General features: G+C 41.1%; 1 protein-coding gene across 1 annotated transcript; it reads right to left on the minus strand.

Annotated features, from left to right (window-relative positions):
* Positions 1-1,456: 1,456 nt before the first annotated feature.
* LOC104473314 (amine sulfotransferase) lies at positions 1,457-11,707 on the minus strand. Its single transcript, XM_086744567.1, has 7 exons — positions 11,596-11,707; positions 8,540-8,709; positions 6,666-6,874; positions 4,547-4,673; positions 3,905-3,999; positions 2,847-3,027; positions 1,457-2,073 (listed from the first exon to the last, which is right to left on the minus strand). The coding sequence occupies exons 2-7, from the start codon at positions 8,676-8,678 to the stop codon at positions 1,949-1,951; spliced, it is 876 nt and encodes a 291-aa protein (XP_086600693.1). The 5' UTR covers positions 8,679-8,709; positions 11,596-11,707; the 3' UTR covers positions 1,457-1,948.
* Between the last annotated feature and the right edge of the window lie 3,571 nt (positions 11,708-15,278).

Below are 15,278 nucleotides of genomic sequence, written 5' to 3' on the forward strand. Positions count from 1 at the left end.
TGTTTTTTACTTTCTGCACTGCATGCTCATGAAATCTGCAACTGATAGAGTGAGCTTATACCATTGGGCTGCTGCATACGGTGTAGTATGAGGTTTAGGTGGCTTTTATTGCTGTGCTAGGATTTCCTGTCATTGGAAAAAGAGTCAAGATCAAGGTCCAAATTGTAATCAGGAGTTCTGTTTGTACTTACGGCAAACTTGGCAAAAGTCCTGTGTTAAGCTTCTGACTCTGAACTAGTTTAACCTTTTCTGTGGCCAGGGTAAATATGTACAGGTGGAAAAGGTTACTGGTCTCCTTTTCCGAAGTTCAGACTTGGTGGTCAAGGAATGTCAGTGGTTACATAAGTCACAGAAGGGGTTTTTTTGTAACTTACTTTCTTGATATCAGGGATGCAGAGCTCCAGAAGGAAAGATGATCTGGCTGTACATGTGAAGGACATGGAAACATTCCCCTTCTAGGGAAATAGCTGGTAAAATGTATCAGAAGGCTAAAATAGGTAGACTGAAAATGGGAAGGAGAGCTGGGCCCTTGGTACCAGTGAAGGTGGCAAACAAACAAACAAAAAAGCCATTAGGTGAACTGGAAGGATATTTTACATTTTTGAAACAATTTATGGGAAATCCAAGGTTAGATGCTCTTTGTCAAACCAAAATGATTATTTGGAATGTTTTTTTGAATTCAAAGTTGTAGCCTGCTGTGGCATTGATTCAAAAGCAGTCACCATAGTCATCATGTAGACATCATGGCAGGAAGCGGGGATGAGGGTCTGAAACTTGCCTTCCTCGTCAGGGAAGTGCAATTGGCATCTGAAAAAAAACTTGAAACAAAATGTTTCCTTCTCAGATCATGTCCTTTCCCTCTGCCCTCCTGACTGGGGCTGTGCTGAGAGGGATGAAAGATTATTGGAGGGGAAAAAAAATGCTGGAGTTATACCAGAGGCTTAGCAGTGCAGACATGGGGAGGGGAGGAGAGGAGCTACAGCTCTGGTTTGTGACTAGTTTGAATGGACAGGGGTGAGAAATATGCAGGAGTTGGACCTCCCTTTGTGAGCAACATAGAAGTCATTACTGTTTACAAAGGTGAATACATCACACACTGGATGCATGTCAGGAGTAGAGTTTTTTGAGTTGTTGATAGACAAAAAAATCTTGAGATACATCTCTGCACTTATCTTCTCAGGGCAAGCCGCTGTGTGGAGTTGAATCATGGACAGGTTAAACAAGGATAGTCAGTCAATGAATGTACGAGGAAGGATGTAGTCATAGATAGCTGGTAGTTCTTTACATCAGTAGCTCTGGCAGATCACCAAGTACAGTGGACGTTCACTTAAAAACTGCTTTGACTATGGCTTGTGTTTTTTCTCAATATTTCAAGTAGCAAACTGTCAGACATGAGCTCGAGAACCATAACAGACAATGCAATGAGGTATTTCAGTCAATAGGCAACATCAGAGAATGCAACATAAAGGTCACTTTAATAGCAAATGGTTGAGTATCAGTGTTTACCAAGGAAATAGGAACTCAAACATAGAAAAGCGTAACCATACCTAAGCTGGTCAATCTTACTTCCAGTCTGGATATTTAAGATTATACCAAAAGAAGCCTCACGAAATGCACAAGTGAAACATTTTTCAGAAAGTTTTTAGCAATGCCAATCTACCCTCACTTGGTTGTCTACAACTCTGGTATTATTAAAGCTAATGAAAGTAAAAAGCAAACATGAAGAAAGGAAGTCAGTTTACTAAGGAAGTTAATTTAAAAACCTTGTAAAATTACAGACAGGAAACTAGTGAAATTGAATAGCTTCCTCAGACAACTCATGTTTTGTGACTGAGCTGTCATCATTATTTCTATAACACAGTTGAAAATGGATGTATTTTCTTCTTCCAGAGCTTCAGATATGTCCATCCAGTATAAACACCAAAGGATGATGGAACTCAAAACCTCCTTATATTTCGTCCTTAATATCCCATATGAATTTGATGGGCAGGGTCTTAATTTTCTCTTTAAGAACTTGATCAAACCTTTCACTCTGTGCCACTGTCATGATGTTTTTCCAGTCTCCAATGGTGCCTGAGGAAAGAGGCAGCAAAGGGAAGTGAGAAGCAGAACATGCATCTCTCTGAAGCCCCCTGCAAACAGTGAGTGCTAGTCTTGGGAAGCAATTCTTGGCTTCCTCAGCATCTCCCTGTCACTGGCCTGCCAAGTGAGTCTCTCTGTGCTCTTTTGAGGACATGCTTCGAAATTTAGGTGCTGTAAATAAAACACAGCATAAACCTGTAATCTTGACTCCTCATAAATTTATTCAACTCATTTATTCTGGTGTTTTACTGATTGCTTTGAGATCAAAGAGGAAATTATTAAAAGCCGCACCTCTCATTTTTCTCTCAGTGCACCTCTCTCTTTAATCCCTGGAGCTCTTTTCCTACACTGAGCGTTAGGACATTTCAGCAATGTCCAGGGGTGCCATGTGTGGACTCAGAGGATAGTTGGTCAAGAAGGTCTATGTTCACACAGTTAATATGACTCTTGCCTGGAAAAGTAAGAAACACTAAAAAAAAAGGTATTATTTCACCCCTGGCCCAGTACAACTGTTAAATCCTTTCCTGTATCTGACAGGCCTGTTACAATTTGTGTTACAATCAGGAAAATATTAGCTTGTTATTGTCCTCAGGAAAATATGGATGCCAGGGCAATAAAAGTGCTCTTATAAATTTAATTTGCCACTAACCTGAACTATCCCTCTGAAAATGGGGCATTCCAGTTGAGACCAGAAACCCTAGATTCATCTCACAGCAAGAAGTATGGGATCAAACAGTTGTTGCATCAGGCTGCTTCCACTTTACCTTTTCGTAGAAAACTACCCTTGTCTTTCGCTACCATGTCATCTGGCAGGTTCTCGTAGTTTGCCCTGGGATCTTTTCTCATGTTCTCAAATGTAGCCTGTCTCACAACACTATCCACTTCCTCTTCGCTCAGCTTCTTCCCTACGAAGTTGCAAATCTTCAGCACAGCACTTCTGAGATCCTGCAATAATGTAATTTTGAAGAGCCTTGATGATGCAAAGATGTAAATGCATGCAGTAGTGGAATACAGATAATAAAGGACATACATCTGGGTTCAAAACTGACGGTCATTTTTATGTGAGCATAGTCTCACTTGCATCAGTTGAATACTGCAAAGCAGTAATGCTCTAGCTCTCTGCAGCAATGTGGCCTTGGAGATGGGGAATTCTGCCTTCTGCTCCCCACTCTGCAAACCCAGTCTGCCTCTCACATTAGATGCCCCAGCAAAGTCACCCCAGAATCACGACTGTCACTGTGAAGGCACTCAACCCGTGGGAGTTTTGTCAAGTCATCTTGACCTAGAGAGGGACTGGACCCAAGCAACCTCTGAAGGCTGAGGGAGCAGTGCGGGGGCACGTTACATTGGCTGCACTGCCATGGCTGGGACGCTCTGGGGCTTGCCCGCAAGGAGAAGGGCAGCCACCTTGGAGAAATGAGAAGCCGCACAAAGGCATAGGCAGCCACCAAGCAGGAAACTTCCGGTCAGCAGTTTGAGAGCTCCTCAAGTTGCCTCATAAGCACTTGTTCCTATAGTGGAACTGTCCTTATGAGCACAGCGTTCCTGTTGAAGATACTTGCAAAAGTCTTGTTCTGTTCTATTTCAGAAAGGGGTTTTTGGAGTAACAGGGAAGATAACTTCTGTCAAATTGGAAAGTGTTTTGCATAATAATTGTCTAGTCTAGACAAATGACTTAATCCTCTCAGAAGTGTCAATTTGAATCTACTCCACAGCAGATGAAGCATTTTCCAATATAAAGTGTAATTATAAAGAGTTGTCTGAAAATGCACTTGATATAGGAAGAGAATATCTTCAATACAGTGGTACTAATTGACCTCACCTTTTTCATTTCTTCATAGGTAAGGAAGAGTATATTGAAATCCTCTGCATGACTGCACCAGCCTGTAACATGATCCAGCCACGAACTGGCAAGTACTTAGTGAGGGAAATTATAAAAACCAAAAAATAAGAAGAAATATTATCAACAGCTAGCAGTAAAACAATAAAATTACCAGCTATTTAGATCTTTGAAAGTGTTTTTAAAAATAATATTTTTCGATAATTTGAGTGATGCGCGCTCACAGTCTTTGTGACAATTCTCCTAGCTTATGTGGCAAATCCGCTTTTGTTCCGAGTAGTCTAAACTAATACTGGCAGAAGCAAAAAACAACTACTTTACCAAGTGCAGAAAGTGTTAAGAGATTTTCAGTCATAATGGTTCTATTCTGAATCATCATCCAATTCAGACAAAATAAGCATCTTGCATGTTGTTGGGGAGCAGCAAAGCGATGACTATGGTACTCCCCTTGGACCAGGTTTCATCAGAAAATGGTGTCAAGTTCAAGCAGCCTCTGCAGCTTTGGATTCATATTACGGCATAGCTGAGGATTCTGGTAAATGGTCTTTATTGACATAATTAATCTCCATTCAATCTGAGATTTTGGAATAGGATTTGGGCTCCTTAGTAAAAAAGATATCCTACCTTTGCCAGCTAAAAATCTCTCCATGAAAAGGTTAAAATCTGGTATTTGCTCTAGTGTAGTCATGAATTTGGAGAAGTGGTAGTAAGAAACCATAACATCCTTAGGGTTCCTGGTAACATAAATAATCTGCAAAATAATAAGACTAAGTCTTAGAGATATTAAAGGATTCAATTTTCCTGACCGTCAGTGCATTTTTCCATACAGATCCCACTAAAAATGTGTTAAAACAGTTTGAAGGTGACAATCACGTTAGGTAAATTCTGGATAACGTAGTGCTGTCACTTTGTCTGTAGGTGATGGTGTTTCTGTAGTTGCAGTCACTCAATGCCTGCGGCTGACTCTCCTCACGGGATCAGCCTTACAGGCTTCAGTGGTACTGTTCACTTGTGCAAGGCAGTCAGGTTACAGTAACAACACTAGAAAATCACTGGGTTGATTCAGCTTCGTGTTTCTGTGTACAGTCATGATGAAGTGAAGAAAAAATCCTTTTAAATCCCGGCTTTTGTAGTGTTGGCAGCATCAGTACTCTGTGACCTCAACTCCTGGCCTGTGGTGCTGGTGCCAGAGGCCGCATGCAGGCAGGTTTTGAATGACAAGTAAGAGAGAGCCCTGGCATCTTAAAAGAAGGAGCTGTTATGCACAAGGGTTGTTTTGGCTCCTACTAACTCCTGACCATGCGAGAGTTGCCGCCTCAGGCACAGACCACGCACCAGCAGGGAGACGGGCAGCCTCCTGCCTCTCGACAGGCAGCACATGACAGCTTCCATGAAGTTTCTGCTCCTTAACACTTAGTGCCTAATTAGGGAGAGAAAATAGAGCCTGACATGTTGCCCTTACGAGGTTACAAATGTTTGCAGGGAGAGACAGAACAACTGTCCTCTTGGACTCCCTTTCTAAGTGGGTAAAATGACTACTTTTGATTCCTGCTTAATTAAAAATTTATCTGATTGTCTTTAGCAAAACCAAAACTGTTTCCAGTCCAAAATAAGGATTCCTAAATGCATTGCAGGAAAACTCAATAAAGTCCTAGTTCAAAAGCTCCAATCTGAAGTCACAGAAAAAGTTTTTCTATGGTTTTATAAAAAATATGAACAACCTGAGTGACATATTCAAGCAGAGGTGGAAAAGATTCCCCCTCACAAGCAATATCTTCTTGAAGTCACAACAACTTCCACATTTTCTGACATACATACTCTGTGTGATTTTTTGGGGCAATTTTCTCATTCTTTGTTGGGCATCATTTGGATTTCAAATCTTCTGCCTGTGAGCTTTCTCTTCCAAACTTCACTGGTACTATGAAGAAAATGGTGAGCACATTGCAATTTCCTATTACACCTGTATCTGTGAAGGAGGTAACAGCAAAACTCTGCCACAGCTCTCCACTCATTCAGCCACAGGGAGCCCTACGTCGGAAATAAGGATGGAAGGGGCAGAAATCCTTGAGACCACTATAAGAAAGACTAGCAGAAGTATGGGATCCTTTGCCATGGAGAAAAGTAACAATTTGCTGTAAGGCAGCTAAGGCAATTCTCGGTGTACTGTTAGAAGTATACATCCTGTATACATCTTCAAACTTGCCCGTATGTCCATGTTGTCTCAGTGAGCCTTAGTGTAGTAGCCTGCTTATGTCTGTCTCTTAGGAGGCATTTTCCATGGGAGACAGGCCCTGGGCTATGGCAAAGTTCACGATGGAGGGTCCTATTCAGAAACTTGCAGCACTGGAGAGCAAGAAAAGGCAGTTCTTGCATTCCCTGTCTACCTACTATATTCCCGTCCTACTCGTATTTTCAGTGTGGGAGAATTTTTCAGACTTATAACATCACTGGAATCAGATGTTTTCACAAGGGCAAAATCAGTGCACGTCTTTGACCCTGGCAGATCCTCCTGAGATGCACGGCCTCTCTCTCTTACAGTGTTGAAGTTGAGATATTTGGCAAAAGGAAACAGAAGAAATAATAGGCTTTAGAAGGTCCCTCATCTCCCCACATATACAAAGCAGGTGATATTTATACTGAGACATGGGGAACTGAAGGAGGAAAAAGGTAGGATTTCGACCAATTCACTGAGGCAAATTGACATGATTGGTTTAAAGGAAATTGTAAAAATAACATCACTTACACGTCCTCTTCTGTTTCTCAGGTCTCTTGGAACTAAGTAGTAAGGCAGGTGAGTGGCAAAAAGACGAGGCAAAGGAAGATCTGCATAATTCATATTTTTAATATTGTATTCCAGCCATGGGATTCTGTCTATGAGATCCACATTTTCCGTTCCATTACGGTGACCTTCATGCATTATTAAGCTCAAAATGTTCTGAGTCCACACAGTTCCTGAGAAAGAAGCCTTTTTATTTGAACGTTGCTTGATTATGTTTTTTTAATTAAAGATATCCTCTACACAGATATAATGAGTTTCACTTTGTGAAAATAAATACAACCTCACATACTGAAGAAAGCAAGCATTGTCTTGGTGACTATTGAGTGCAGAAGGGAAGAAATAGAAATAGCCCTAGGATTCAGGGGAACAATACTCAGTGATTTCACAACTGTGTTGACTGTCTTGCTCTGCTTGGCATAGTCAACCTGGACAATTTTTCTACACAGTGGTAGAGGTTCAACAGAAGGATTGGAGGGTACCTTAGATTGATAACTGGTGAGAAAGGAAGAGGATGGTGGAGCAGGATGGAGAAAAAGGTGTGAATGAGAGAGAGATGACATTCTGTGCAATTCATAACTCAAAATCATCTTCCAACTCCTTCCTGTCCCAGGGTAGCCTATCACTTCACAATATGAAATTCCTACTTCCAAAGGATGTGCTCATCTCAGTGCCATAACATCTTTAACCCCTAAATACTGCCTTCTCATCCTCCCTCTCTGCCTTACTTTGACCGCTCACCCCAGTGCTGCCTGACGATGAGCTAGCATCTCCTGGGCTCCCTGTCCCCTTGCTGTCTTGCCCACAAACCCTCCACAGGCTTCTCATATCACATCTACCTTCTCCACAACCACACTAGGTGCTCCCTGCCACTCCTTCCAGGCTTTGCTCAAGAATGTCTTTCTGCCTCAGGTATTTAACTGAATACCTGAGGGAACAGTGAACTCCAGTAAGATGTTCAGTGATCTTAGAAAAAGGACTTAGGCTAACAAAACATTGGTTATGTTGTCTGGAGGCTATGCCTTGAAGGCTGCTGAAGAAAACCAAAGGATAATGGCAGCTTCCCAAGAGCATGAACAGAAGAAGATAGCAGAGGCACAGATTGGTACAAGAGATATCAAGGTTTTAATCATAAATCACTGCATGATCAAGTAATTGATTACTAATCACTACAGAAATACAGTCTTGAAAAATGGGTAGACCAGTTTAAGAGCATAAAGTGAACCTATGTGGAAACATACAGGTCTACGCATGTCAAGATTTCGTGTAAGACGACAGCGAAGCCAGGTGGTTGCTCAGTAGCATTTGCTTCAGAAATAGGAATGCAGAATTTATCATGCTAGTGTCCTGTATTGCTATGGAGATAAATAGTACTTCATTATCCTTGAAAGGAGGTATATTATCATCCATTCATATTTGCTCTGATCTCCTGCTTGGTTGCAATTTGGATGCAGCAACCCCCAAATGACCTTCCATGTGAGCCCACAAATTGTTCCAGATATCCCGCAATCATCGCCAACAGCCATGCACCCAGCCCTAGCAAAGCTAGGTATGTGTTTTGTGAGGCACAGGAGGTCAGTTTGGTTTGTGTGTTTGTTGCTCCAAGTACACCTGCAAGACTGAGTCCAAGAATGAGTTAGACCAAGTCATCTGGACACAAGCAGGAACCTTGTGTCTGGCTGTTCAGGCCACGGCTATGCAGGGTTTGTGCTTAATACTACACTGCATATGCTCAGAGACGATTCAGGTCTAAAAGGAAAGCTAACAACCCTAAGTACTTCTGCAGTTTGATGGCTTAAATGCAATTTTTTCCTCCCTTTAGAAAAAAATTCTGTTCTTACCTGATTTTGGGTAAGTAGTTATAAATATGTCACTGTCGTTGATTTCAAAATCCTCCAGGGAAGCTACATACTCAAGTGAAGTTTCTACACCAAAATAAAATCCTTTGTATTCAAATACGTGTTCTTTTGATGGTTCCATTTTTAATCTGTTTTCCTTACAGGCAAATAACCTGCAATAAGAAAATATAAAGTTACATCTTTTTATTTGGTTGTCATCTCACAGAAACAAACTAACAGACAAACAAACAAGTAATTCAAAGAAAGAATCCAGTGCTGGCAAATTGTAGCAAAATGCATTTCAACAAAATTCTGGAAACAATATATTGAAATGTATCTTTCAGATTTTCATAAGAACATCACTCAGGATACATTTATAATGAAAAAAAAGAAAGATGTATAGCAATACCCTTTACTCATGTACAAGTGTATGTTACGTACATGTAAAAATTAATGTAAATGAAGGCAACCTATGTAAAAATCATTTGTCAAGATTCCTCTAGGATTTGAGTGACTGTAGAGTTTTCTTTGAGATGTCAGCAGCTCTTGAACAGAGCTAGCCTAACTACCAAGCTCTCATTCTGAACATTGTGACTGAAATTGTGTTCAGAATATCTTATTACAATTTCTGCCTCCTTCTACTTGTTCTCACTCTCATTGCTAATGTTTCTCCCATAGTAAGAATAATTTCTGTAAACTAGGATGGGTAAGCATGAACATGTGTTATTTTCTTAAACATGCCTACTGGTTTTATGAGATTGCTATCTTGTGTCTCATTAACACCACTGCCGTATATTTGCCAGAAAAACACATTAATTATCATTTTTGTGGTGACTAGGGAACAGCAAATGCTTGGGGAGATACAGGAAGAGTAACAGAGAGACTGGAGAGAGACTGACTCTTGTGGCTGAGCCAGAGCCAAATGGAGCCACATCTACATGTGAAGGTTTTGGTCTGTGTCTTTTCTGCAGTCTTTGAGCTAAATGATACATCCATGGATTTCAATGAGCTTAACAACCTGGTCTCTCTCTCCCTGCTCTGTAGATGAACTGTTTATTAACACCATTAGACAATGTACAAGCCTTGGCAGAAATAGCATAAGCAAGTCCACTTCCAGACTTGGATATCACAAACATTGTCTTATGTGGGTTAAAATATGTTTGGAAGGAAAGACTTTCCTATCTGGAATTCTGTCTGGGTTTCTATCACTTGCCTTCCCCTTGTAATGCAATCGTTCCCCTGCCTTCTTGGACTGCTGTGTTTGCTATTGCTCTGCTGTCAGGATGTCACCCTTGCCTGGATTTGTGAAATCAGCCGATTGCGCAAAACATACCAGCCAAGTGATCTGAATTCTCCACAACAGGCAGTTCTTGGAAAGGAGGCTGCCAATCCCACCTGTTATAATTAACTTCCCTCCAGTTTGTGCTCCTTTGCCTTCCTGGACTGTGAAACCCCCTGGTCGAGCGCTTGCTCCCCACCTGACCCTGTGCCACCCACTGTGACGTGCTAGCAGTGCTGCTTTTGGCGGGAGCACTGCCCTTGGACCCGTGCAGCTGAGGACGTGCCCGCCCGTTCAGATGCCTCAGAAAGCACCCGGGGATTGCTGCTGGCATGGCTGGCCGGGCTGGTTGGCAGGGGAGAGGAAGGGGCACAACGACTACTGCCACGACCAGGGACACCCACTGCCCACCCTGCCTGGGGCAGATGGGGCCGGGTTACCTCCAGCAGCCACAGGAGAACACACGGATGTCCCTCAAACACAGCAAAGGCTGTGGCAGGCCTTGATCTAAACAACTCCACGGGCATGCAGTGTTACCAAGCTTTATGATAAACACATGCCTTTGTTTTATGAGACTGATCAAATTTAATTTCTCCTCTTAACTCCCTTACTTACTTACAAAAAAAAATCATTTGCTTTGGGGGATGCACAAGCACAGGTCTACTGCCAAAGACCCATGGGCGAAGAAATGCAGCCAAATGTGTCTCCTGCCTGGGAGTACCAACCCTTGGGCTTGTGCTGCCCTCCCTTCACCCATGCCAGTGGCAGCGACGGGACTGAGGGGAGCAAGGGGATCAAGGGGAGCCGCCGCTGCGTGTGGTGAGAGGCTGCCTGTCTTACCTCATGGTGACAGGCAGTGCTCGCGTCAAAGCCTGTGAGGCTCTTCAGCCTCATGGTGAAGTCTGCGTTTCACTGACTGAAACAACCCCCAACAAATCAGAGCTCTAAACGGAGAAATCTCTACTTTTAGAAACCAAGGGATTGGTACACTTTTAAATTTGAGTTCTGATAATAAAGCTGGGGAAGTCCTAAGAATGGAAAGATGTGATTGGGTGAAAAATGTTGCTGATACAGGAGAAAGAATAAGGAATTTGTGGGAAACAAAAAGGGAACACATTCAATGCACAGTATACAGAAACCTTTTGATCTCATTCTGTCAAAACCCTGAGTTTTTATATCACTTTGATACAAATGTTATTGCACTGCTTGTTTCTTATAGATGTATGAATATACCATGAAAAAATATACCATGGACAAAAAGCCTTGCCCTATGTCCTGGAAAACCTATTCATGATCTACTGTATATGATGGGAGAAGAGATAAGCATTCAGATGTGCTCGTACGAGCCAGCTATGCATCTCAAAAATTTGTCTCCAAGTATGGACACAAAGGTTAATATCCAAAATCCACAGTGACCACGCACTTTTACTCTGCTTAGTTAATTATCTCACAGCTGCAATTCCAATTTCTTTGTGGAGTGACACAGAAAAGCCCATGCGAGACTTTGGTTTTCAGAGCAGCACTGAGACAAGCCTGCTCCGGACAGTCCTTCTCTCAAAAGCGGACCAGCCCTAGCCCCTGCTTCTCTGCAACTCTTTCTGGCAGTACATGCCAAAAGAGTCTACAAAAGAGGTCTAATGTACAATTATTGTTATTTTACTGAAAGGGTAATAGTTATAAATATATATATATTTATATATGTATAAAAATATATTTAAATTCCTATAAATAATCATTTAACTCACAGATCTACCTTTCTAGTAATTTCAGGCATACCTACCTCCTCTGCTCTCCGTTCGGTGCCCACGGAGGTGTGTGCTACTACTTCCCAGCTCAGTGAATGCCAGTGATTCTAGAGATGCGTGAGCTGTCACGTTTCCCTTTTAACTGAGATTTGAACCCATGAACACTGTGCTGCTTGGCTTGCTTTCAATATTTGCTTATCTTTAACACAGAGAGAGATTAGAGAACTAACAACTCACTAAAAAGTAAAAACAGTCCATAAAAATTTTTGGAATTATTTAAATGCTCATTTTGATTTCTGTTCCTTCTTTTTTTTTTAATCAACAGCATTATTGAGGAAGATTGGAGAGGAGCAGAAGTGAATAAAATCTTTTGCTTTTCACTAGATTTTGGTTGGTTTTTTTTTTTCCTCAGCTTTTGCTGTATGTACTTTTGCCCAAACTGGTTTTTATCTCCAAGCTATGTGTGACAGTATTCCGAAGGAATAGCCTGAATCCACTACTCCACCAAAGTGGTTGATCAGACCAGTCCGACCTGGTCTCAGCCATGAGCCTGAAATGAGCTACTCGGGTTAATCACGTGTATATGTTCGTGTCTTCTGTGAGGTATTTTGTAACTGAAATAAAATAATACCTGAGACATTTCTCACTGAAATCTGCACTCCAACAACATCACAAAGAAGAACATTTTGTTCCTCAGTTCTATGTTGTGTTTTGTATAGGATTACTTTTTAACATGGATCAATTCCCCAGGTAGTCCCTGAACTTGCACAACTGACCAGTCAGGTTGGTCAGCATGTGAATGAGCCAGAAAGAGGAGAAGGGCTGAGATTTTTTTCACCACAGAGGAAACCCTTACGGTGAAAGATTAAGCTTGCTCTGCTTTGCTTTCTGCTCCAATCAGGCACGTCTCCAGTATTTTGTAACTGCAATTTCTATTCTAAGTGTTTAGTAATAATGAAAGACAACATCTATGGATCCCAAAACTAGACAGGGAGGTGCTCCACCAGAGGTTCCAACATTGGCACATCGCTCTGAAGAATCCAACGAGTAACAGCTATGGTCCCACATTAGCTTCGTGAACTAGCTGGAGAGCCAGCAAGGTGTGAGTTAGGGCAAGAAGCAGTATTTTCACTGTTTCCAGTGAAAAGAAATAGTATGTAAAGCCATTTGGCCTTTGGACAGATAGTGAGTGGAGAAAGCATATGAATCCTAAGGATATCGTAAACCGTCGGCATCCTAAAGTTAGGATTTGTCTCTGCTTGTCAGGAATGCTGAATTACAGTCTATCTGCAGTTAATTAAACATAGATGTCATATACATTATCTTTTTGGGGACAAATAGTCCATTGCAATATTAATAATTAACCTTGGCATCCAAATACCTATCATATACTTCCATTATAGGTGCAGTTGCACAAAGTTCAGTATGAGCCTGGGAAAGGAAATGCATGGTTTATCGTATAATTTAAACAAAACACATGTTCTTGGTGCTATTAACATCTTATGTCCTTCCCTGTTTTTTTTTTCCTCTGGTACTTTGCAGCAATACCTTTCTGTTCGTACTAATCATAGTTCTCCTTTCACAAGCCTCTACAGTGACAGCAAACTGGTGTAGCTCTGAAGTTCCCTCTATAGACAGACAGGTCCCCTGCCTACCTTTTCTGTAAAATTAAAGTGTAAAGTAAATACCTAAATTAGCCACATGAAATCCCAAAATAAATTCTCTTTATTACTGCAAAAATAAATTCAACATGTCATAGCAAAAAAAAAAAGAGCAAACTAAATTAGACCACTTTGATGCTTGGCTTAAGTATCTGCATAGGGACAGATTGTTCCCACCAACAGAGGGGGGGAAAAAAAAAAAAAAAAAGGTTTGTAAGGCTTTCCTAGGTTTGTAAGGCTTTCCTTTATTTTAGACGTGCCTCGGGTACTATTACATACCAATAACATCTAGTATTGAGTCCTATTACACAAAATCCGTGCCAAGGATACATGATGCCTGAGTTACAAGAGAAGCTTCTCAGAAGTTAGCATTGCCTAAGGGCCATCGTTGTTGTGGAAGGTTAAATGTAGCCATTTCTCATGAATACTGTGTCTGCTCTCTCCTGCAGGATTTCTGTGACCAGCATGCTCTGTCTCCCTCTTTCTTTCGCTCCTGTAATTCACAACTGAACGTGTTTTACCTGTGTCTTGTGGCAGGGGGATTTTATGTTGCCCCAACAATTCTATAGCACCATAGAATGGACTTGTCTTTGCAAGAGGAGATGTTTGGACAGTTTTGTTTGTGTATCCCCACTAATGCACCAGAGCAGGATTCCAGCAGAGATGTTGTTAATTTGAGGGTACATTTTTAACCTCTTTGAGACACAGTTTTCTCTCTGATAGCCATTAATTTGTGTTTTGTCCCCAGAGATTTCTAGCTAGGAAGAGGGAAGAGTTTGGTGTATTTTACACTGCAGAAAAACGAACAACAGGGTGAAACTGAGGCCTGAGAAGTTTTGGAAAGAGTTACAGGAACAGTGTCAAAGCCAAACAACTCCAAATGCATATGCTGCACAGTGGGAATCCCACGCTTTCACATAACGTGAATGGTATGTGAAAAGGCGATGTTGCCAGGGCAAAGTGTTGAGGCAGTCACAAGGAAGATTGGGCTAATTTTCCCCAGGAAAGGATATGGAAAGATGAATCAAATAGATTTACCATTTAGCGAAGAAACATCTGAATTTTCTACTACTATGTGTATTATTTACACATTTTAACTTGCATTTATCTGTTACTTTTCTTCTGGGAAAGCAAAGTAATTAACACAGATTTCAGTGACTTAGCTGTGGACTAGCTGCAAGTGCTTGCTCCTTGACTCGTACGCTCCAGAGGGTATGCCAGTAAATATGAATTTCCATGTGGTTTTCAAATGGATCAAAAAAAATAGAAAAAAGGCTAGTTCAGCAAAAAAAAAAAAAAAAAAAGTGCTTGATCGCCCTGATATTTTTCAGTCCTTACATATAAAGTCATTTTACAAAGTTAAGCTCATAGGGAATGGGGTGAATCTTGAGTAAGACCTTGGTAAGGAAAGTGTGACAACCAGGACAGGATGTAGTCTCAAAAAGATAATTTTTGTTGTATTTCTTGCTTAATTTTTTACTAGACCCTGACCCTCTGCCTCAGTACATTACTAACTGATGAAGATCAGGGTTCTCATAATGTATAAAATGAAGAATAATATCAGCTATTTAAGCAATGCAGGCTAAGGGTCTGAGCATGGGATTCCTCTGTTCTAGTTCCAAAGACAGCGTCTTTCTTTTAGGTGTGAGGATGTGACTGGTGCTGCATTATAACCCATTTTTCATAGGTTCTGCTTTTACTGGGAGTTCAAAGTCATAACCAAATGGAAAGATGAATGCTTTACAAGAGTGTGTTAAATTTTGAATGGAGAATATGGGAACACCATGCCCATGAAAGCAACCGTCAACTGGAGAACAGCTTTTTAAAAACTATTATGACTATTTTTTTCAATAATTTGAGGTTATAAAATCCACTAGAGCAAGAGGAAAGTGAGAGGAATGTTAAAAATTATAAGCATTGAATGTTGTAAAATATATCTGGCCTAGGAAATGGGACAAAACAAATGATATGACCATAAGATCACCTTTGAATTAGGCCTAAAACTCTCTCCTTTAACAAAGTCTGGCCACTTGCTTCAACTAGAGCTGAACATTGAG

The sequence above is a fragment of the Chlamydotis macqueenii genome, chromosome 3 (genome assembly GCF_036417535.1).
Source record: "Chlamydotis macqueenii isolate bChlMac1 chromosome 3, bChlMac1.mat, whole genome shotgun sequence".
Taxonomy (NCBI): Eukaryota; Metazoa; Chordata; class Aves; order Otidiformes; family Otididae; genus Chlamydotis; species Chlamydotis macqueenii.

Bases quoted from the DNA above. Each gene is read 5' to 3' on its own strand.
- LOC104473314 (XM_086744567.1), bottom strand. From the start codon at position 8,678: ATGGAACCATCAAAAGAACACGTATTTGAATACAAAGGATTTTATTTT. The intron at 6,875-8,539 runs GTAAGAACAGAA...CTTCTTTCTCAG, and splicing joins AACTACTTACCCAAAATCAG to GAACTGTGTGGACTCAGAAC. The intron at 2,074-2,846 runs GTAAAGTGGAAG...CTCTTTCCTCAG, and splicing joins GGGTAGTTTTCTACGAAAAG to GCACCATTGGAGACTGGAAA.